The 24,305-nt window shown below is 44.3% G+C and overlaps 2 protein-coding genes across 4 annotated transcripts in view; one reads left to right on the top strand and one right to left on the bottom strand.

Moving 5' to 3' along the window:
- Window positions 1-24,305, bottom strand: part of ANAPC5 (anaphase promoting complex subunit 5) — a 47,518-nt gene that overhangs the window by 15,781 nt on the left and 7,432 nt on the right. For 2 of the 3 annotated variants that reach the window (XM_018557552.1, XM_018557534.1), the window contains exons 1-8: window positions 17,192-17,498; window positions 13,278-13,357; window positions 11,865-11,974; window positions 8,601-8,823; window positions 4,985-5,051; window positions 3,507-3,608; window positions 3,076-3,266; window positions 1,613-1,694 (exon numbers count right to left, since the gene is read on the bottom strand). In XM_018557552.1, coding sequence (XP_018413054.1) covers window positions 1,613-1,694; window positions 3,076-3,266; window positions 3,507-3,608; window positions 4,985-5,051; window positions 8,601-8,823; window positions 11,865-11,974; window positions 13,278-13,357; window positions 17,192-17,392 — 1,056 coding nt within the window. In that variant the 5' untranslated portion in view covers window positions 17,393-17,498. Of the gene's footprint in view, window positions 1-1,612; window positions 1,695-3,075; window positions 3,267-3,506; window positions 3,609-4,984; window positions 5,052-8,600; window positions 8,824-11,864; window positions 11,975-13,277; window positions 13,358-17,191; window positions 17,499-24,305 lie in introns of those variants that run through there. The other variant, XM_018557543.1, reaches the window with a different exon arrangement.
- The window catches only part of RNF34 (ring finger protein 34), a 30,389-nt gene continuing 27,672 nt past the window's right edge, over window positions 21,589-24,305 (top strand). The window contains exon 1 of the mRNA XM_018557564.1: window positions 21,589-21,721. Within this exon, the coding sequence (XP_018413066.1) occupies window positions 21,716-21,721 (6 nt within the window). The 5' untranslated portion in view covers window positions 21,589-21,715. The remainder of the gene's footprint in view (window positions 21,722-24,305) is intronic.

Here is a 24,305-nt window from a genome sequence, read left to right on the forward strand (position 1 = left end):
AAACGCCACAGGTGCTGTGCGGAGAACTGGCGCCCCCGACCGCAGTCGCGGCGCCAGCAGCCTGAGGGAAGTGCTGTGACTGGACAGCCGAGACCCCCAGTCATATGCACCCCCCTGGGACGAACCCACAGGCCACCCCGCCGGAGCGGGGCCGTCGTAGCCGACCCACCGTAGCGGGCCTGCATACGCTCGCAGGTCATCCAGGGGAGACTCCAAGGATCCGACACATCCAGCCTGTCGCCCGGACAACACTTGCTAGAAGAATCCTCTGAAAAAAATCAGGAAGAAGCAGGTAAGAATACCGAGGACAATTCTTAGCTCCTTACTCCTGACGCTAGGCAAAAAACTGGAGACTTCTCAGTAGGTGGGGGGTTTGGCCACCGGCAGGGGCCGCCCTAGGCTGTAATTGGTCTTTAGTTTTTTTGTGCCTAGCATCCTTCTCCTGCAGGTGGCGATATTACCCTACAGTACATGATCTCCGATCTGTTCCCTGTGTCCTTCAATGAACGGGAGAGAAATATCACCGTCACCAAAAATTACTTTCAGATAAATGTTACATAATGAAAAGTAATAGAATACAGCAGGGGTAGGTAACCATGGAACTACAAATCCCATGATCCCATGATGAAAAAACGGGAGGGTTTAGAACCCCTTTAATTCACCTCTCTGGCCATACAGATGGAAGCCATGGATGACAGTGGTAACAGAGTAACGAGCAGCACAAGGGAGCACCAATATGAATTGTAATCCTCCCAGTAAGCACATGATCACATGACCAAATGCCTAAACTTTTAAAATCACATGACTTGCACAGGAGGCTGCCCAAATCAATGTTTTATGCAGAAAATGTAAGATAACATTTGAATATATTTATCCGTCATAGATGTCCGTAGACATTAGTTGACAGTACGTCAAGAGAAGTATTGGGAGAGGAAAATATACCCAATAATTGGGAGTCGACGTGCATCACGTCAGCTCTATAGATCGAGAACTGTGTGATCACAAACCGCTAAATCACTCACAGGTCTTCTTCCTGCAGAGAGTAGTGACTGTCACCACTCCACTCTCTGTTCTTCCAGTGCCCATAGGAAGGACAGACAGGGGAGGGGCGGGCTGGCTCTGGAAAGGTAGAGCCAGCTGTCCGTCAGGCAACGGGGTGGATCGCGACAATATTGTCGGGATCTTTCCCGGCCGCAGTGCAGCTCTGCCATGTCACAAAATGGGCAGTAGCACACTACATACTGACTTTGGGTCACAGAAGTAGATTAGTAAATTTACTTCTTTGACCGTGAAAGGAATTAAATGCAAAAAAAGTTTGGCTTTAGTTCTCTTTTAATTACATTAGTTCTCCCCCTCTATAAAGGTGGAACAGGAGGTGTGTGCAACCCACCTCCCATTAAAAACACAAAACATCAACAGTGGCACTATACAATTCTCGGTTTTCCTGGGAAAATTGCTGCTTTTGGATGATATAATTTGCTATTGACGTTGATGAATGTTTAGGTACTTCATGACCGGCATCAAAGCAGCCTGCATGTTTCCCTGCCCTCTTTTGCTGTTAGTCTCAAAATAAACAACAACATCATCATTGTAAATGTAAATCTCGACATACCAGACAGTGCTGCAGGCAGACGTGATCACTTGATTCTTGTGCTATCCTTATTGCTTCCTGAAGAGCAAGCTCTGCTTGATGACTAAAGTGAATGACAAAAATAATGACATGACCAATACTACAATATGCACAGCACAAATCTACACATAGCATTGTCGCTCTACTAAACAAAGCGACTGTGGATACACCTTCCTGGTACAATTTAACTTAAAGCACGAAACCTACAGAAGTTACAATTTTTTTTTATAGGAACATGTGAATCAACATATGACATTTATACTTTGTATACATACTAACACTAATCAAAGTACAAAAACAGTTTTGTTACATTTTTGTTTATTGGTTGCATAAGCAATAAAATCATAGGACAAAAAAAAAAAAAATTGCCAAAAGAAAGCACTGCCTCTGCTAAAAAAAGAAATGATATATGTACTCTTTTGCTATCTTTAGTAACGACAAAGTTAATATATATTTTTTATTTTTGTTAACTGTTAAAATCAATTTCTATCATCTGTACGGTTTTAAAAAATGACACTGATGCAATGTAATTTACCAACAAAATAAAAGGTTTTTCCCTTTTTCTTCAAATGTTGCACTTTTTATAAATACAACACAGACAAAAAAAAGGGAAGAAGATTAAAGCGAATTACATTAAAAAAAAGAAAAAAAAATTCAGCTGTCTTTAACCTCTTGCCGTCCGCCCGTAGTAAAAAAACGGACGGACGGCACTGCAGCATCTGCGGGTTGCCGTCTCCAGACGGCAATTTTTTTCTGCTCGCGCGCGCCCCCTAGCGGGCACGCACGGGCAGAAAAGACCCGCTAAATGCACACACCCGTTACCGGGTGTTTCACATATAGGCGATCGGCGGGTCCATAGCCCGCCGATCGCCTATATGTGCTCGTTCGCGGCACCCCCCCAAGACATGTTTAGTGTCTTTTTACCCGACGTGACCCCATCTTTTATATTTTACCAAAAAATTGGGTAATAATAAATGTTTTATCATTTAATATAGGGGAAACTGTTTTTTTTTTTAAATTTCGGTAATTTTTCCTTAATATAGTAAAAAAATAAAACCCCCAGTGGTGAATAAATACCACCAAAAGAAAGCTCTATCTGTCCCTAAAAAAGGGTATAAAATTCATTTCAGTACAGCGCTGCATGACGGAATAAATGTCAGTTAAAGTACCGCAGCGCTGAATACTGAAAAATGGCCTGGATGGGAAGGGGGTTTAACACCGCGGATGTCAACTGGTTAATGACAGCGACTCTCAGCAGGAGCCTTGCTATCAAAACAGGCAATTTATGTGTACGGCAGCGGTAGCAGTTAGAGAAAGGAGGAAGACCCCTTCTGGACCCAGCGCACACAACATATTGCAATTATGGTATACAAATATTTACTGAGTCAGTATGTGCAATCAGCATAGATGCAGCATGTGAGTGTAAAGTATATGATAATACATACTAGTGCCCGAAGCGGCAATGCAGGGAAGCCAGGTTGAGTGCTGCATACCGCAGGCTCCTCCCATAACCTTCATCCCCGTTACTTTTACTCTCCGCACCAGTGAGAATCAAGCGGTCAAAGTAATGCAGCAAGCTGTGTGTTGAACTGAATACATCTTGGACACGCAAGCTATTTAAATAGCTTAAATAATGCTGAAAGATAAAAAAACAAAAAAACCCACACATGAAAAAAGAAAAAAAAATAGGATGACAAACGCATTAAGCTTAAAATATTTTCTTGGTGCCAATGATGAGACTGGAAGCAGATTTTTCATCTGAAAACATATCCTGCAGCTCTAGAGCCAACAGCTTGCCTTGAATAGGGAGTACCTTTTCTTTATACTTGGCACGCCATTTTTAGAATCACAACACACAGAAATATCGAGGACTCACAGCTTCTGCAAAGTCTGGATTGAACTTCAATAAATTGTTCAGCTCCTTCTGTAGCATGACTGGTGACAGCGCCCTACTTTCATCATTCTTCAGAAATGAGGCCTGGAAAACAAATTACTGGTGAGTGGATATTGCAAGGAGCGATCACTGACTGCAAATAAATTAGTGAGAAGCATTAGTCTATATGTGAATTGGCTTTGATTTTTCTAGAACATTACAATGAAAGGTTTCCCTTTGCCAATGTAAAAGTTGCTGATAGGTATAAAGTGCAGTTGTGTCTGCACAGACCCGCAGTAGCTTTTGGCTCCTCAGCCTTACCAAATGCTGAGCTGTTCTGATTGGAAGTGCAGTAGCTTTGCCTAGGTAGTCCAGGGGTGAGCGACTCCGGCCCTTCAACATGCCTCTGAGAGTCACGTCTGTAATTGTCAGTCTTGCAATGCCTTATGGGACTTGTAGTTCCACAAAACCTTTAGGGCTGGAGTTGCCCACCGCTGTGGTAGTGTGCACACTTACCTGTCTCCTCCTGCCTACCACTATTTGCCATTGGTCAGTGAGGCTGCCCTCCATAGTGACAGGCCAGTAAGAAAGTATGGGGGGGGTCTGGGAGTCTTTTAGGAAGTGTATAAGCTTTTTCCCCATCCACAACTGCCAGCATTACTGCAGAGTGGGTATAATGTTTAGAGCGAACTTTACCCACCAATTTAATGGCCTCCCAAACAAGGTTACCAGTGCGTTTATTTCAGCTCTCAAGTGAACTTTCAAACCTTCCTATGGCTGGTGTCATAGCTGATAACATGTGCAGCAACTGCAATCCAAATAGAGGTGAAGATGGCACCTCCTTGTGAGGGATACAAGGATGTAGTACCACTTTAAGTGAGAGAGTAACTTTATTCTTCTTACAGAAGACTGTGCGGGGAATTAATCAAAACTGGAGCAGACAGAATATGGAGCAGCTGTGCTTGGCAATCAGCCAATCACCTTCCATCTTTCAAGTTGTTGTTTTTTAACCTCTTGCCGTCCGCCCGTAGTAAAAAAATAAAACCCCCAGTGGTGAATAAATACCACCAAAAGAAAGCTCTATCTGTCCCCAAAAAAGGGTATAAAATTCATTTCAGTACAGCGCTGCATGACGGAATAAATGTCAGTTAAAGTACCGCAGCGCTGAATACTGAAAAATGGCCTGGATGGGAAGGGGGTTTAACACCGCGGATGTCAACTGGTTAATATGCCACTGGAGTGTTGCAAAGTTGGAAATTGACTTTTTGAAGTGAAGGTCCACTAAAGTTTGTGGAGAAATACTTCAACAATTATGCTATTGCATTTCAAGAGAGACCAATGTAGTATAGGGATCTAGCTGCAGAAAGGCTGCACGATCACTAGAAATACTCTTCAAAAACAACAACAACCCAATCCAAATTGTAAGTAAAACTATTATTTTCTGTAATGGTTCACAAGTTCAAACTCCAATCACTCCATACCTGCTGAGAAAGGAAATATTCGGCCTGTTTCTGGGACAAAGGGCCACTGCACGCCAGATCCTCTTCTCTGTTGAACACAAATAAATAATTGTGTCATTAAGTATAAATTTCACCCTTTTATACAATAAATTGCTAAGGGAAACATTATATACTCAGGTAAAAAACATCCATGTTATCATACATATAGCTGCCAGACCATCGCCTTGTATTAACCACTTCATGATAAGATATGCAATAGCCATTTTCTTTCTCTTTATTGAACACGTGGACGTTTGTTCACAGGAGAACGCATTACCAAGTACACATGAATGTGCAGCAGTAAACTGATAGGTGGAACTAGCATTAAAGTGGACAGGAATCAATAGAACACATATCAGCACTAGATCACTTTACACAGATCATTAGATCACATTATTACCACAAAGTTGATTATTGTATTTAAAGTGTATTTATGTTTTTGCAGCCAGATTGGGCTAACACCTATTTTCTATTTGTTATATGTTCTCATTCACATAGCAAAACTTAAGTAAACTATGTAAAAATTGCTGCTTACATTTTACGTGCTCTGTTGTGAAAGAAACATTTTTCTCCACACTTATTTTTCCTCTGAAATGCAAGGGGGCTGGGGAGCTTAAAGAAAAACTCCAGGGAAAAATATTATTAAACTCTTGCAAGGAGGAAAAAAAAAAAAGTTATACTCACCTGATCCTCTGAGCTCCCAATTCACACAACTTTAATCAAAGATTTACATATTTTTTTCCCCCTAAGAAGCAATTAGAAAAAACTATGCTGCGCTGCAACGCATGCCTGCCGGGAGGTGTTGGGGTGCCATTTAAATAAATGCCAACACAATGCCCCAGCACACCTAGCTCAGAAAAATGTAATTTAAAAAAGTGGATTGGCTGTACTCCGATTGAAACACAGTTGAGACAAAGGGGGTGAATTACTAAAGGTTAGTAGGTAAAGGTTAGTAGGCTGCTCACATTGCAGGTGAATTTTCCCTTAGCTTGGTGAATGTGGTGAAAATGCACTTTGCAGAGAATACCCAATCACAAGCAAGGAAAGTTAAACAAAAAAAACAAAAACAAAACTGCATTTTTGTTTGCACATGATGATGGACATGAAGTCAACAGAAATTCACCTCATTTCACTAAACTAAGTGTAAATTCGCATGCAAAGTAAACAGACTATTTTCCTTTAGTAAATAAACCCCAAAGTTCGATACTTCATTAATGCCCCTGACATGTCTAGGAGACTTGCAGTAAGATAGGAGGATAAGCAATGCACTACTATTATACATATAATAGTAATCTAAGAAAAAAAAAAAACATAACCCCACAATAAACATTGTTTACGGTGACCGCATCTGTTAGGAACATTAGCCCAGCATTTAATTTTTGCGTATATGGGGGAATCCAAACACAAACTAGCGTCCTCCCGTCACCCTAGGCTCAGTATACCGCGAGCTGTAGCTGCTGCTCGCGGTATACTGAGTCGCCGCAGCTGAAGCGGATCCCAACAATTGTGCCGGGACCCGCCCAGCTGCGTGACTGACAGCTGGCTCTGCCTATCTAGAGGCAGAGCCAGCTGTACCCGCCCCCTCCCCCGTCCGTTCCGCCAGTCGGCGCTGGCGGATCGGAGTGGGGAATCCAGCCCCTCCCCTGTCACGGAAGAGAACCGTGACAGGATCGAGAGGTGAGGGAACCCGGTATGGGTTCCCTAACCTCCCGATCTCCCACGCCGACCTGTGACAGTCTCATTGTCACAGGTCGGCTAGAACTATGAGGTGAGTGAAAAGCACTCACCTCATAGTTCTCCTTTAAGTAAAACAGTATGTGCATGGCTATGGCTATGTGTAGTTAAAGAACTACCTGAACTGAGAGATAAAAAGTATTTTAGAAGGCACAAACCATACAGGCAGGCTATAATACAATGCTAATAAATGAAATATTATGGAACTTTGCTCGGCTACCTTTGATGCAGAACACACCACCATCTGCAATGGCTATCTTTGTCTTTTGGGATTACTGTAACCCAGAATCTAATGGGAATTGTATGCTTTTTTGCCAAAAGATGCATCTAAAAATGCAGACACTGGTTTTTGGTCTTTATCTGGACTTCTACATTAATAAAACCGGAACCTTTCGATACGTACTAGGGAAAACTGGAAAATATATATGCCTGATGTGTAAATGCAGGATTAAAACCCCATTACCGACTTCACAGTGACTGACCCCCAATATGGGAAAGGAAAGTCGATGTTGGTTTATTCACACTTCTGCAAAGAACAAACTCCCTTGTAATGTTTTGAGGACATTCCAATGAGTGCTCTAGTTTTAAATCCTGCTGTATAATGTATTACTGGGATTTGTAGTCCTCTAGAGCCTACGCCATTCTGCATTCATTGCTATATAATTTTACACTTTTCATTTCACTATATTGCACACCACACTATTTTTTTTCTCTTTTACTTCCACCGCTCCAAGCTTGCTCCTGTTATGGACTGCAATCTCAATACAAACTAGTAGACCCATCACTGGAGCTATTTAAAAAAAAAATATTTTATTTTTTATCCGATTAATCGGACTTAATAATCGGCTAACTAATCGATTTTGAAAATAATCGTTAGCTGCAGCTCTACTGTAATCCAAGCTAAAGGACAGGCGGTGTATGTTCTTCTACCATGAGACTTTAGACCCCGCATGGATAAATCAGCACAAGCTTCTCTTTTCATTACGGGGGAAAGCACACTATATCTGATCATTGTTCGTGTTTTTGATTCTGCATTCTATAGCCAGACATTTCTGATAGTTATTCATTTTTTAGATTGCTGGGACTCCCTTCCTGACTTAGGCTGTGTTCACACCTGAGCGTATTTTTTCTGCTCGTTTTTCTCGCGTTTTATTAGCACGTTTTTCCGTTCAGTGAAAAGCGAGTTTCGCTGGTGGTATGATTTTTTTTTTGTTTTTTTCCTTTATTTTCTCTATTTCAAAAAAAAAAAAAAATGTTTTTCTTGGTTTCACTTTCAAACTTCCCACCGGCTCCGCCCCCCTGCAACGAGGCCGCTCGCAAGGGACGGAACCCGGAAGTCGGCAGCCGCCGGAAGACACATCGGGGATCGCGGACAAGGTAAGACCTGTACGCTGTATTCCCGAGTGTGGCTCGTGGTTACCGCTTTGTTAACCCCAAACCACACTCGGGAATACCATTGTAAACGCGTGGCAAAACGCCCCAAAGAAGCTCCTGTACTTCTTTGGGCGTAGGGTCTTTTTTTTTAGCACGTTCCTATGCGCTGAAATACGCCCAGGTGGGAACCATGCCCATAAGCAATTATTGGTTTTCACATGTTGAGCGTAGGAACGCGCTGTAAAACTCTCAGGTGTGAACCAGGCCTTAGGGCTAATACCTAACGCTAACAATGCAAAGAGACGCCTGTTCATGGCACGGGCAGCCACAACAAAATGATCTGATATATCCTCCCAAAGAACAAAGCAAAAGGGACTAGCAATATAAACATTAGTGTAGATATACAAAAGGTTTTGAAAAGAAATGTCAACTCAAACAGAATTTAGGAAAAGAAAGAAGCGTAAGTACAAAAACATTTAACAACGATTACCCGATCGCAAAATCAAGATCTTCTTTTGCCATCTTTCCACCTTCATTTTCTTCTTCTTCTTCTTCACTGTTACAGAGATCCATCTCCGCATCTTCATTTTCTGCCTTCGGTAAAGTCTTGGCCTTATCGCTGTGATAGTAACTATGTAGTGAGGTGTGCAGCTTGTATACCTGACTGAATGAAAGTTTGTTGTAGGCCAGGATCATGTGACGAAGGAACAGCCCTAATAACAGGAATAATATATATATCAGTTTTTGAAGATGAAACCCAATAATAAGCATGTTTTTATATAAAATAGCAACTGTCCTGACTTAAATGGATGTTCATTACACAATGATACCTTGAAATGGGATGAGTTAGGCATATGCAGTAGTATACCAGCATGGAGTAGTCGGTGTAGATTCTAAATTCTATAGTAACCTTAACAGTCTCTTACCACAAACTATAAACTGATCCCCTGTTTTGGCCATGAAGAGGAAAGTAACATGTTCACTTTAAAGAGAGTGTCCCTGCGGCAGCTTATCCCCACTTTTCATTCGCTTCCCACTGCTTTATCTGTGAACGGGAGCAAATTGATATACCTGGTACTTCAGGTATAGGGAAGCAATAAAACTCCTCGTGTTTGTTTTTACCCTGAAAAATTAAAACCTTTTCAGCAAATGTAGAAAAAAAAAATCTGTTGATCTTGACAAAATCAACTTCACTGTGTCATTCAATGGGAGCTGAAATTATACCAAAAACAATCTTATTTTTTGGTAAATTGCAAATCCTATCAATCCACCACGTAATGGAGATGAACAATAGGAAGAAAAGAAATGCGTAGATACCGAAATTCATAACTACCTCATGAATCAATAATCCTTCCACTAAAACAGTAATTTGGTTATTTTGGAGACCATATATTAATACCAAAAAACAAGATATGTACAGAAACTGAGATTCATGACCCATAAAGCTTCACTAAAATTGGTTGTTTTGGAGGCAGTATAGTATACCTATACACAAGTTATGCATAGATATTGAGATTCCTAACGTCCCATGGATCAATGATGCTTTCACTAAAGCTCCAATTTGGTGAATTCTGAGATTATAGTAAACCAACACACTAGGCATGCATCAAAACAGAGATTCATAACCACCTCATGAACCAATGCTTAGACTAAAGCAGTAACTGGTTATTACTGAGATCGCATAGTAATACAAATACACAAGGTATGCACACATGTTGAATCTCATGACTCAATACTTTACTAAAGCAATAAATTGATTATTTCTGAGACAGCATAGTAATACCAATACATGAGGTATGCACAGATACTGAGATTTACATTTCCGTCATAAGACAATGATATTTCAACTATAACAGTAATTTTAGTATCTAGTTAGTAGAATAGAATACGAATGCTCCCAGCATATACACATACTACTTTCACTAAAGCAGAAAATTATTAACTTGTAGATAAGATATTTAGACAAGTGCTCAGAGAATGAAATCAGCTTCAAAAACACATATTTAGATTCACAACTTCAAAAAACCAAATTATGCTTTCACTAATGCAGTCAATTGGTTAGCTTGCAGATAGTATAGTTATACAATCGCCTACAGATTATCTATCTCCAATTTATGCATCAACAAGAGATGTAGACAAGAGAAAGACTTGTATTACAGTCAGCATATGGCCAGGAACTCTGCCTACAGCTTCACCTAGCCACTGAAATATATTCCTGTATGTGGTCTCTGTCCCAGAGATATAAAACCATAGCAATCCATCTAAAAAAGCCCTCATCATGGACTGTGCGAGTGCTGCGCACTCTGAGATGTATCCAGAGCCATCAGTAAAGGCCCCACACCTGTAAGGCAGATACACCCAAATAGCTACAATTAATGGATCAGCTCAGCCTGTGAGCAAATTGTAGATTGGAAGAAAAAAAAAAACCTTCACTCTGAAAGGTTTAGATGCTTGCTATCATACAGAGAGACAAGATTTAAACACATGGGGGTATTTATCAAAACTGAAGCAGACTAAATTGCATGGCTCCCATACACTCCAAAGGTTTGCCTTGCTTATATAGATAGGCTGCTGCCTATGACCCAAAGGTCTGATGTAAGTGCAAAAAAACATCCTAGGCTGATAACTCTTCTTATATACTACCCCCACAACAAAAATGAGAGACTGCCAAAGAGTGTGAAATTTGGAGAAACAATCCAATACTCCTGCGCACCACTAAGATGATATAAGCGTAGTAAGGAGTAAAATAGGTTGCTGCTCTGCAGATTGAAAATTTGTTTGCACTGCAGCCCTTGCCTCCAATCAGCCACCGACCTGGTGGAAGAGACGTGTAACACATACCAAACCTAGGTTAGTAAGAGGCACTACAACCCCAAGCAACCGACACCCAAAAGGAGGCCACCTCCCAAGGGTCGTCCCCCCACCGGTGCCCTACCCACAGTATGGGAGGTAGGAGGAAGACTTCCAACGTACCTTGGGGCCATTAGTGTCTGAATTTGAGGCAACTGACACAGCAGAATCAGGCTCATGGTGTAGCATTGCCGACCAGGGGGAAGCTTGCTGGAACATTCCTGTTCAAGACTGCTTGTGGCTCTGTCCCTCACCCGCTGCACTCCCTCGCTGGCGTCTGTGGATGCTGGCGCCAGGGTGTACCCACGACTCCCACGCATAGCTGTCCATCCTAGGAGGCCCAGGATGCTATGCCACTGGATATGAATATCCACAACATGGCAGCACACATAGGGATCATGGATGGCCACCGCCCCCTCTACTCAAGGCAATGCAGAGAACTCGAAGCTGAACTAAATGTGAGTAAGGAAAAGCTCCACTAGAGCCGATATGCACCCGGGGATGGTTGTTTCTTCTCAAGGCGAATAAGAGTTGTGGAGGGAGGGTCCCATAATTAGGATAACCGCAGAAGGTCAATCCTAGGACAAGCCCAGGCATGTAACCCCTCCAGGTCCACTGTCCCTGATTCATGGGGGAGCATGCACTGCGAGGCCCCTGCAAATAGAATGGTGGCCTATGAAGAAAAAAACCCGGTTACGATAGTTACTGTTAGTCCTGAGGAAACACAAAAAACTGAGGCGGTTGGGCAGCACCGCCCCTTTTATTTTAATTGTAGATGATGCGTTTCCTGTTTTAAGAGGGTTGATCCCATCTCTCTGATGTTGCCCTGGAAGATATATCGGGGGCGGGGCGGGCAGTTGGGGGGTGGAGAGGGTTTCAATCACTCTCATTATATTGAACCTACCAACAACACTGGTTTTGTGCACATCAGGCTCTGTTCCTGAGAATGAATCAGAGAGTTCATCAAAAAACTGTTCCATGTCTTTTAACTCTCCTTCAGCCATCAGCTTTATTCTGCAGAGAAAATGCAAACAGAGACATTTCAGAAACTGTCGTATAATATTCAAAATAAACGACCACGTCAAAACCAACTCACAAACGTGTATATGGTTTCCGTCTATGAACAAAAAGTGTTACTTTGTCAAATTAAAAAAAAATTAATTGGCAAATATAGGATAAATACAGCAACAAACAATGGATATAAAACATGACAAGGAGGCATAAACAAGATATGGTATTAACTTTTAAAATGTAAGGTAGGAAGGCACAGATACCGGTTTTTCGGTATTGAGTACCAATATTTTTAGCCAGGAAGCCTCCATGCTCCCTCGTCACCAGGTGACAAGGAAGCATGGAGCCGGCTTCCCGGCCAATCAGGAATCCAGGGGGCGAGTCACAACTCATCCCCCAACATCCTGACTGGCCATGAATGGATGATGGAACATGGAGCTGGCTTCCCGGCCAATCAGGAAGCCGGGTGGCGAGTCATTACATGCTGCCTGGCTTTCTGAGGAGAGAGCATGGAGCCGGCTTCCCGACCAATCAGGAATCCAGGGGGCGAGTCACAACTCATCCCCCAACTTCCTGACTGGCCATGAAGCTAGCTCCATGCTCCCTGGTGATGAGGGAACATGGAGCGGTGTCCTGAGAGAAGGATCAGGAGCATTTGGGCGAGTACGAGTACTCTCCCAAATACTCGGTATCGGCACCGATACTAGTCCCAGTGCATCTATAATGTAAGGGAACAATAACTAGTCTGGATGTGAGATCAAGAAACCACAACTGTCATATCATAAGCGGAGGGACCTTTAAAGACTGGTAGATCAAAGATATTAACATTAAACGGTAGGGTGATGAGGCTCAGAGACGAAAAGGAAAAGCATAGAAAAGAAGTAAGAATACAAGGGCCAAGGGGTTTCGTGACCCCAAAGAAGTTTGTGAATGGAGTATTAAGGGGTTAGATTTCCAACAATATTCTATCAAAAGTAGGAAGCAGAGAGTTGGAGACCCACGGTTCCCAGACCCTGGGCATTCTGTCCCACAATTTAGCAGTTAACTTCTAGTTAACCAGGACCCACTGTAGTGTCTGCTTCACTGCCATTATGCTAAGTTTGTCTGAGAGCCATACTCCAGCAATCACCTGTTTTGTGACTGTCGACACATGGGTCTTCAAAGTAAATTGGTGTTTAGAAAGATGTTAAGGGCGAACGTTTAGTTAGGCTTCTCTCGGGTTAATAGGTAGCCTTCTCTGAAAGAGGACCGGCAACATGTCATATACTTGTGACCAAAGCCTCTGAGCAATCGGGGGAAGTGTTACCTGATTTGCACTGAACTGGCCACATTTGGACAGCATTCTTCAATAATTTTCAGCAGTTTTGACAGTGACATATCTGGACCCTGCACAGAAAAAAAAGTGTTTTTTTTAATTAATTTATTTTCCAATTAGTAGGGTACATTTGTACATGTATATATGATCAATGACAGTTTCATACTCCCGTCCGTCCGTCCCCAAAACTCAAAAAGAGGTCAGATACAATACAGAGGAGAGGTCAACTACAGGTCAAATGAAATCTAAATGGTCTCTGAAGCATCTAAAACTGATAATTTACCCACCGACACAGGCTGGGGCAAGTCATTGGAAAAGACAGCTTGCCTTCTCTATGTTTATACCACAACGCACATTACAATGCATTATGGTAATACACTGTATTTTTGCTTTGACATCCATTGTTAATTGCAATACAACACACATATATTGTGCACTATAGAGCATCACAATGCACAGATACAAATGCTGTGTGTCAGAGGCGTAACTAGAACCTTCAGGGCCCCAGTGCAAGAAACCATGAAGGGGCCCCCCCCCCCAAGGCCCATGGCCCTCTTCCTCGTCTTGGCGACCAGGGGGCGGAGCTAAGAGACAGCCATCTTAGCTCCACCCCTAAGAGGCAGGGCCAGCTCATTCTCCGGGATCAGTGACAGCGTCTCCAGCCCTTTCGCACAGCCGCCCGTACATGCTGCGGGTGGCTGTGCGACAGGTAAGGAGCGGCACGATCCCGGGGGGAGGGGTGGGCCTCTACTTCCTTGCTGGACCCCCCCAAGTGGCGGAACACCAGGGCCCGGTCGCAATTGCGACCGCTGCGACCCTGGTAGTTCCGCCAGTGCTGTGTGTGGCGATGCACTGAATTCTAAAGAAGAACTCCGGGCAGAATAAAAACGTAACCCTCTCACTGGTAATCCTTGCCACGGCATCCTCACTTGTAATACACTGTATCAGCTGTCCCTGAAAAGCTGTGTCGCACAGTGTAAAGCTTGCTGAATCTGTCACTACCTCTGCCCAGCAGCCTTTCCACTGAGAAAAGGCAGCAGTAAAAGAGCTGGTGAGAGCCAAGATTCTTCTCCTACTGATCAGGAAGTAAAGGGCACAATATTACGGACCACTGTACTCTGTACACAGTGCTGTATCTTACATAGTCCTAACCCCTGTATTGCATTATACTCTTGGCCCTGCACTGTATATTCTATGTTATACTCCTGACCCCTGCAATGTATACACCATTTTGTATGGCATAAACCTGGCCCCTGCACTGTATACACTCTGCAATACATTATACTCCTGACCCTTGTACTGCATTCACTATGTTGCACTGTATACACTATATTGTACATAACGCACCTGACCCCTGCACCGCACTTGCTATTACACATTGAATTTACTATATTGTACACTATACACTTGACCCTCTGCACTTTATACACTAAGCTGTACATTACACTCCTGACCCAATCACTGCATTCACTAGGTTGTACATGATACTCCTGACCCCTTCATTATATAAACTATGTTGTATGTTATATTTCTAACCCCTGCACTGTATGAGCTATGCTGTACAGTTTACTCCTGACCCCCGCACTACATTCACTATGTCGTAGATTATAGTCCTGACCTCTGCAGTGCACTCACTATGTGGAACATTATACACCTGGTTCATGCACTGTATACTCTGTGTTGTACATTATATTCCTGACCCCTGCATGGTATACACTTATGTCCTACATTGTATCAGGCTGGGTGACAGAGTGCAAACTAGTTTTATTACACATGATGACACCTGCAAAAACCTTCAACAACAGATGCTGTAGAGGAAAGGTCAGTGTCAAATGATGTTCTCTAAATATTTTATGCCAAATGTGTTTGCAGTGTACTTGGTGTCTATCACTGTATTCTCTGCAAAAACTGTTGGGTTCCGCACTTTAAATAGACTGTACAGACTAGGTCCACCTACCCGGAGGCCGGCAGACCCCGAGTACTAGGTGGGGGCTCCACTGAAGGGAGACCCCCGAGTGGGAGGAGACAGGGGGCCCCATAGAGGGTCACAGAATCTCCTCCCCGACATCAGGAATGGGCCCCGAAGATACCCGCACCCTCCGTCTTCTGTGAAATCAAAAGTGCCAATCGTGCATAAATAAAGCTAAAGTGTCAGTGCACAACGCTGACAGGCCTTAGGGGCCGGAGTGCAAAAATATTGCCCCGGACTAGCCATAAGGCCTGTCTTGGAGGCGAAGTGCAGAAAATTGCAAGGTGGTGTGGGACCAAGTGCCAGTGAGTCATGTGGGGTCCCACACCCATGTGACTAGAGGCGTAGTGCAGAAAAAAGCGGGTAGGTGCCGTGACCAAGTGTCAGTGAAATCACATGTGGGGTCCCACACCCTAGTGATTTTCTGGCACCCCTGGGACACCAACCCCAGGGGGCACAGCACCATGGGCCTCTGCCGCCACCCGAACCCTCCGGCCAGACAAATGCAGCCCCATCCCTACCAGTAGGCATTAGTACCGGCGAATTTTCTACCTACAACTGGGGACAAGCCCAGCAGGCGAACCGGACCAGAATTAACCCAGGAGGAAAGGAAAACCCTCCAGCACCCACCTATCACATCAAGGAATACTAAGCCACCATCCCCCGGTTCAAGGATGGTGTCGTTCTCCCCTGAAAACTGATAAGAACATTTTTTATTTTTTTTTAATCGAAGCCTGTGGACGTGCATCAAAACAAACTTCCCCCTGTGAACAAATAAAGTGAACCGTGAAATCACAGCACACAAAAACGTGCACAAGGGTGCAAGGTCCTTCCAAAGAAGGGACCTACTTTCCCGACCCCCCAGGAAAGGCTCCTGACAGGGGTTGAGACTGTTGGCCCACCAACCCGAAGGCCGGTGGACCCATTTCCTTCGGGGACCTGCCGGAGCGGGTCCCTCACAGTACTAGGCAGGGGGGATCTCCCGAAGAGAAACCCCCCTCCTGGGTGGGAGGAGACAGAGAACCCCGTAGGAGGCACCGAATCTCCTCCCAGCTTCAGGAATAGGCCCCGAAGAAACCTGCACCTTCCGCATCTGTGGGTCAAATAGTAAAATAAAAAAGTGCCAATCGTGGATCTAGTGCATAAATAAATCTAAAGTGCGAGTGCACCACTCTGACAGGCCTTAGGGGCCGTAGTGCAAAAATATTGCCCCAGACTAGCCATAAGGCCTGTCTTGGAGGCGAAGTGCAGAAAATTGCAAGGTGGTGTGTGACCAAGTGCCAGTGAGTCATGTGGGGTCCCACACCCATGTGACTTCCTGAGCACCCCTGGGACACCACCCCCAGGGGGCACAACACCACGGGCTTCTGCCGCCCCCGAACCCTCAGGCCAGACCCCGTGGTTCTCCGCTCACATCAGGAGGTAGTGCCGTCGGGGGTCCTCCCACTGTCTAGGGTTTACCCGTACATCAGGGCCTGACGCAACTAGCAGTGGACCGAACCGTCCTCCGACACCCACCATTACGTCAGAGGGTACTAGAATGTTCTCCCATCGGGTGGCAGCATCCTCTCCCCTCCAACAACTGATAAGAACATATACTACACTTGATCTTAGCCAAAAGGCAGAGAAGCAATACTTAGGAAGATCACGGCCAGCATTGTAATAACTCTGGCTAACAGAGTGCTTTACAGTTCCCTGTGGGCCGATCAAGTATATGATATGTATACTTACAGGGGGCCAAGCTGGACCAATATAGAAATGATACCAATGCCTCTTGTAGACACGCCCATTAGAAATGAATGCCCCGCCCCTAATGAAAACACAATTGTCCACCTACAATGATTTGAAATAAAAAGGGAGTCCCTGGATGGTCAGTAATACTTGTAGCCCAGTCTAATGTATAGAATGGAAGGAGGACTCCCATGGGTTCACTAACCTGGAGAAGTGGCAGGATGTGTTTATTCAGACGCCTCTTCTCCAGCATACTGATCTCCATGTTCTTCGTCATCTCGCTCAGTAGTACAAGCACTGAGATCTTGTACGGGGTCACCCAGTCTTTAATGCCAAACACATTGGCATGTACCACTCCATTGGTCATCATAGGATTGAAGTACAAGCTCTCGTGAACGCTGGCCATTTCTAACACAGGAACACCGGCAACCACACCGCCTATCTATCGTACACAACGTTACGGCTTTGCAACAACGCGCGTCAGAACAGTGGCCAATAGGAACACGGAAGACGATAGAATGGAGTTGTTTGGCAGAGGGGCGGGACATCAGATGTCATGTGATGGTCACATGGAAGGGTGGAGCTTCTTCGTCACGGTGTAATCTAGAGTGACGGAAGGATGTGGCAGTGCTATGTATGTGGTGGATTAGTAGAGTAACACGCACGAAGAGATGATGTGTCATAAAAATGGGGTTCAGGGGGAGACACGAGGTGTCATGTGGGATGCATGGAAGAACATAAGGCGCAGCTGAGTGCATTGGATGCCCTGTTGGGATGCAGGTGAGAGCAAAAGGTCCACTGTGGGGGTGCGGGAGAGTGAATGGGATGCAAAGTGGGTGTTTAGGTTGCACTGCAGGGCGTAAGAGAGCGCACTGTTGGTTATAGGACACATGGGGAACCTATGGGGTGCACTGTTGGGTATAGGACACATGGGGAACCTATGAGGTGCACTATTGGGTATAGGACACATGGGGTGCGCTGTTGGGTATAGGACACATGGGGAACCTATGGGATGCACTGTTGGGTATAGGACACATGGGGTGCACTGTTGGTTATAGGAAACATGGGGAACCTATGGGGTGCACTGTTGGTTATAGGACACTTGGGGAACCTATGTGGTGCATTGTTGGTTATAGGACACTTGGGGAACCTATGGGGTGCACTGTTGGGTAAAGGACACATGGGGAACCTATGGGGTGCACTGTTGGTTATAGGAGAGAACATGGAGAACTTATAGGGTGCACTGTTTGGTATAGGACACATGGGGAACCTATGGGGTGCACTGTTGGTTATAGGAGAGAACATGGAGAACTTATAGGGTGCACTGTTTGGTATAGGACACATGGGGAACCTATGGTGTGCACTGTTGGGTATAGGACACATGGGGTGCACTGTTGGTTATAGGAAACATGGGGAACCTATGGGGTGCACTGTTGGTTATAGGACACTTGGGGAACCTATGTGGTGCATTGTTGGTTATAGGACACTTGGGGAACCTATGGGGTGCACTGTTGGGTAAAGGACACATGGGGAACCTATGGGGTGCACTGTTGGTTATAGGAGAGAACATGGAGAACTTATAGGGTGCACTGTTTGGTATAGGACACATGGGGAACCTATGGGGTGCACTGTTGGTTATAGGAGAGAACATGGAGAACTTATAGGGTGCACTGTTTGGTATAGGACACATGGGGAACCTATGGGGTGCACTGTTGGTTATAGGAGAGAACATGGAGAACTTATAGGGTGCACTATGGGTTTTAACCACTTGAAGTCTGCTGTTTTAAACCCCCTTCCTGTCCAGGCCATTTTTCAGTATTCAGCGCTGCGGTACTTTGACTGACGTTTATTCCGTCATGCAGCGCTGTACTGAAATGAATTTTACACCCTTTTTTGGGGACAGATAGAGCTTTCTTTTGGTGGTATTTAATCACCACAGCACTTTTATTTTTTAATATATTAAGGAAAAATTACCGAAAATTTCCCCTAAATTAAATGATAAAACATTTATCATTACCCAACTTTTTGCTAAAATATAAAACACGGGATCTTGTCGGGTAAATAGACACCAAACATATCAAGCCCTAAAATTGTGCAATTTGTCTAAAAACTACAATACCCAAAATTGGCCATAGGCGACGCTTTAAAAGTTTTTAGTGCTATCAGTTTAGTGTTATCAGTGATTGATGGCCCTAAAATTGCTCTCACTGCGACGTTTGCGGCGATATGTAATGTGTAGCGCAATTGCCATGTTCATACGCTGGCGCATCGAATGCGTATTTACGTTTATATGTGCGTAAACGTGGGGGTGGGGGACTTAAACATTTTGGGTTTTTTTTTTTTTTTATATGGGACTTTTTTTTTTTACACTTATTGTTATTGCTATCACATAGGGGGATAACAATCCCCCTATATAATAGCAAAGGCACACTGACAGGTTCTCTTTATGAATACATTGGGGGTCTCTAGGACCCCTAATGTCACCTGTGGACCCCCAAAGAAGCTGCTGAAGCACAGATCTGCTTCATCGGCTTCTTTTCTCTGGCTATAGCAGCCAGATGACTGACGGGTGAATGCGGAAGTGATGTATTACACATTCCGCATTCACAGTACGGAGGAAGATGCTAGAGGAAGATGCAAAAAAAAAAGCGCTTTATTCAAATTCACATGTAGATTAAAAACAAATTGCATCAAAATTGGTTATACGCTTCTCAATACTGTGAACTCCGTCAGCCATGCACCGTGCTTCCCAGCTCCACCCTACATACATTGCGTCAAAGGTGTGACTTTATCCAGGGTGGATTTTATATTGCTGGATTTGTTTTTTTAAATTCTTTATTTAAGCAGAAACATTTTAATTAAAATACAGAAGAAAAAGAAAGCACTCGGGCAATGTACAGTGATGAAACATTACAGGAATAAGGCGTATAGGAACAAAACACTATGGGGGGAATTTATCACAACTGGAGCAGACAAAATCTGGAGCAGATTAGCACTGCAACCAATCAGCTTCTCTGTCTCATTTTCAAATCATACCTGAGCAAACTGAAGAGAGAAGCTGATTGGTTGCCATGGGAAACTGCTCCAGACTGTCTGCTCCAGTTTTGATCAATTCCCCCCTATGTATCACAAAAGAATCAGCATAGCAAAAATAAACTATGTGACTAAGTAGAAGACCCATAAGCCCTGTGGAACACAAAAGAAGGGAGAAAAACCGGAGAAAATAGAAAAAAGGGGGGGATGGGACAACAGAAGCCAGTAATAGCTAGGTAACATAAGGGAAGATGTCAGGTAAGAAGACAAAAGCTCAATCAGTGCCCATAAGAGTGCGATATTAATACGAGAGAAGGAACTCATGTTGCATTAAACCTGGAGGAAGTGTCTTTGATTCTGTGAAACCACATCCTAATAGCAGGGGGAGAAGTATTTTTCCATAGAGCAGGAACACACGCCCGAGCAGCATTCACCAAGTGAATGATCACCGAGCGCCGATATCCTTTAAGTGAGGAACAGTTGTGAATAAAAGGATGGATCCAATGGAACTTCACAGTCCGTCCTCACTGTCCGCTGAGTGATGCTGCGCACCTGAGACCAAACATTCTGTATCGCATAATGTGCAGCATGAGGAGCCACAGCACCAGCATTAATCTGGGAATTCCGGGAAAATCTTATGCACATGGGGGTCCTGTACCACATAGTCAATATTTTATACCATATCTGTCAGCGAAGGACACCGAGAAGCACCGATGAAGTGAGAGGCCAGAAAATTGTCGTCTCTCCCTAGCCGAAGAAAGGCGGGATCTTGAAGGCCAGGGAGGAAACAGGGATTTCCTATGATTGGGGAGGGAGACGGAGGGATCCATTTGGAATGAAAAACAAACAACGAAATCCGCCACGTGGGACCTAAGGTCGGATGACGTTTAATCTCATGTGGAATGGGCCCAAAACACCGATATTGCTGGATTTATGGTAGATAATTGTTACGGTATCTATTTATTGCAGTCACTTTAGTATACACGAATTGTGAACACACAGATCCTACGCTAAGTAGGGAGCGCGGCACGTTTTTGTATATGATTTAATCACTTCCATCTGGTGTCCTGATTTAGTGCTTGCAGCCGGGGAGGAATGGTGAGCACAAAGCTATTTCTTTAGTGGATTCTCCCTCCCGTCCATGGCCGTACCTCACTGCTGACATTCAGTAACATGGACGGGAGGAAGAATGAAAGGACTGCAAGTGTGGTGCCATCACGGCACTTGTATTCCAACGAGAACTACATATCCCTCTGCTGCAGTGACTGATGGGAATTGTGGTTCCTCCAATTCACAGATCCTGTGAAAGGATCTGGGAATGAATGAGGTGGCTGAATTAAAATTAAAAAAACAACACAAGCCTGCAGGGATTAGGTAAGCGTGTGTGTTTCTAGAAATGACAGCAATGGTCTGGCTGCTACTGGAACAGTTCTATTCAGGCTCCAATATGGGGTACCAGGCCCTATGAAGAGCATGGACACGCTGTACAATCCCTCCTCACAGACGCTCTCCCTACATGTTCAGGCTTCCCTCTCTTTCCAGCGCGCAGGTCACGTAGCTTAGTGATGTCACTCCGTGGTCCGGTCACATGACAGTGATGTCACCTATCACTGGAATTTACATTAGCGGCGGTGGCGGCGACTGATGGTTGTCTGTCAGAGATCGGTTCGGAGGGGAGCGCAGCGCGGACGGTGTCATGAAGGTAACGGGGCTGCAAGGAGAGATGTGCAGGGGTCTGGAGCTTCCTGTGAGCGCTGCATGTCTGCGGCTGTGATGAAGAGAAGGATGATGAATGATGAGCAGGACAGGCTTTGTGTGTGTGTCATGTTAATTATCTGCAGGTGTGCCCTCATAGCCGGGCCGTACACTAGTCCCAGTTTAGTGTCCTTGTAGACCAGTCACACATATTCCTATTGTTATTCGAAAATGGCTTGTCTTTATTGTGGGGGAAGGGGGCTGGATGCCAAGTACATGTATTAAACTATGTGTATATATATATATATATATATACACACACTATTTAATGCATACACACATATAAATCTATATGTACATAAAACAACACAGGACACTGCTGCTATACAAGGTACACCAGCCTGCATGCCGGAACGGCCTGTTAGTGTGCAGAGTGGGGTGAATGAGCCCCCTAGGTCTTTTGCACAATTCTGGTTTTGTTTCACCCTCCTAATATATGTAATCATGGGGGTTTTAAGTACCAATGACTACCGTGCCATTTAAAGAGAACCAGTCACCACCTTCTTCTCTGACAGCTGAACACATGTTGTCAGTACAGATCTCTGCACCGCCACTCTAATAGAAAATAGACACTGACAGGGATGTGGAATCATCAGACTTCTAAACCGTTCACAGCCCCACCTCTCCCTGGCTTCTATATACAGTGATGATGTATGGGCCAGGGGAGTAATGGCGGAGGCTGCAGGCGGCTCAGGAGTTTGACGATCCGATGCTGCCAAAAGTGTTGAGATTCTGGCAGAATTACGGCGCTGGTATCGTTGCATATAATGTCGCTTGGGCAAAATAGATTCTTGCCTTCTCCTCTCAAACTGTTTACATCGTACGCTGAGCTGTTCATTCTGCGGACTGCTCTAGATAACATCCACATTTGATGCTGAGCCTCTATGATTGAGGGCTCGTTCACACCTGCTGCATTTGAGCTGCGCTAGCCATTTTTCCAGTGCAGCCCAAATGCAAAAGAAGGCAATTTACCATGTGATGGGTGGTGACAGTTCACAACCCTGAATTCCTTTGGTGTGCACTTAAAAAAAAAAAAGTACTGCATCCAGTACTTTAAACGAGAACTATGGGGTAACCTTTTTATCCCATAGTTCTCTTTACGTTCATGGGAGGACATATACTAACCTCCTCCCGTGACCCAAAGCTCAGTATATAGCGCTGCAGCCGGATCACGACTATACTGTCAAGATTCACACAGCTGCGTGAGTGACAGCTGGCTCTGCCTATCCAGAGGATCGGAGAGGGGGATCCCTGTGGGGGAGTGGTGACTGACAGTCACGGCTCTCTGCAGGGAGATAATCGGGAAGTGAGCGAGCGACTATATCAGTGTTTGCTCACTTCCCGATCAATAGAGCCGACGTGTGACAGTTTCAATGCCACACGTCAGCTCGAACTAATGAGGAGGAGTGAAAATCACTCGCCTCATAGTTCTCCTTTAAGTACAACCGCATTGCACTGCAGCGAGCCCATAGAACTAAATGAAATGTCATTTGTGACAGTTCAATAAAGTTGTAACAAAAAAGACAAAGCCGTACAATGCAGCTTCATGGAACACATTGGCACTGTCCAGGAACATGCACATCGGCAGTCATGCAGTTGAGGGCGGCTGCTCGTGTGAACAAGCCCTGAAAGAACTGAAACTCAATGAATGAAAATGGCTGAGCAGCGATGGTAAGGCTGAGGAGAATAGGGCTACATTACATATGTTCCAACTTTTTGTTTCAATGTTTACAAAAATAAAAAAAAATCTTAGATCCCTTCAGAGAGTCTCCTATGATGAAACGCGTTGTATAGGGAGGGGGGTAGCACTCTGACATTACAGGGCAGTGGCGAATGTTTCATCCAGGCTCATCCATATGGATTTAGATTATATCTCTTTTAGCAGTTTTATACTGGTGCGGTGAGTAGATCTTGTCTATTGCTATTCACCTGCACACATACATTTATTTCATGTGTTTTTAGTTGCATATAGTCCGTTTTTTATTTATCTTGTGTGTTCTTTTTTTTAACCTTTTTATTTACATAAGCATGCACAAAGTATCACTTCAGATATTTTATTATTGCATCATTGAGCTCATTTAATAAGTTATTACACTAGCTCTGCGTTCTTTCTGTCTAATATGTGTCTTGGGAATGGCGGTCAATGATATATGATGACCGGATCACAATGATGAAAAGTATGTTATTAAACAAGCGCTGCCCACCTTTTATTATCATGAGGTCATTGATTTCTGGCGACTAGTTTGTACTCGCAGAGGTAGTGGGCAAAACACGCTGGTCTATAAGGAAAGAAGGGGTGTTTTTTTTTCACTGCTCAGTGAAGATAAACACAGTTATTCACAAAAGGGTGAAGAGTTTAGAGAAGGGAACAATCTAGGACAACATAGCTGATTTGGAACAATTCTCCAATTCAGCTCACTTTCCAGTTTCGCTATGTTGTCCTAGATCAGTGGTGGTGAACCTATGGCACGCGGGGCACTCTCTGCTGGCACGCGACCCCAGGTTAAGGGACCACCAATGGAAATAGATCC

This window comes from Nanorana parkeri, unplaced genomic scaffold, assembly GCF_000935625.1.
Source record: "Nanorana parkeri isolate BGI_ZX_2015 unplaced genomic scaffold, ASM93562v1 scaffold13, whole genome shotgun sequence".
Lineage (NCBI taxonomy): Eukaryota > Metazoa > Chordata > Amphibia > Anura > Dicroglossidae > Nanorana > Nanorana parkeri.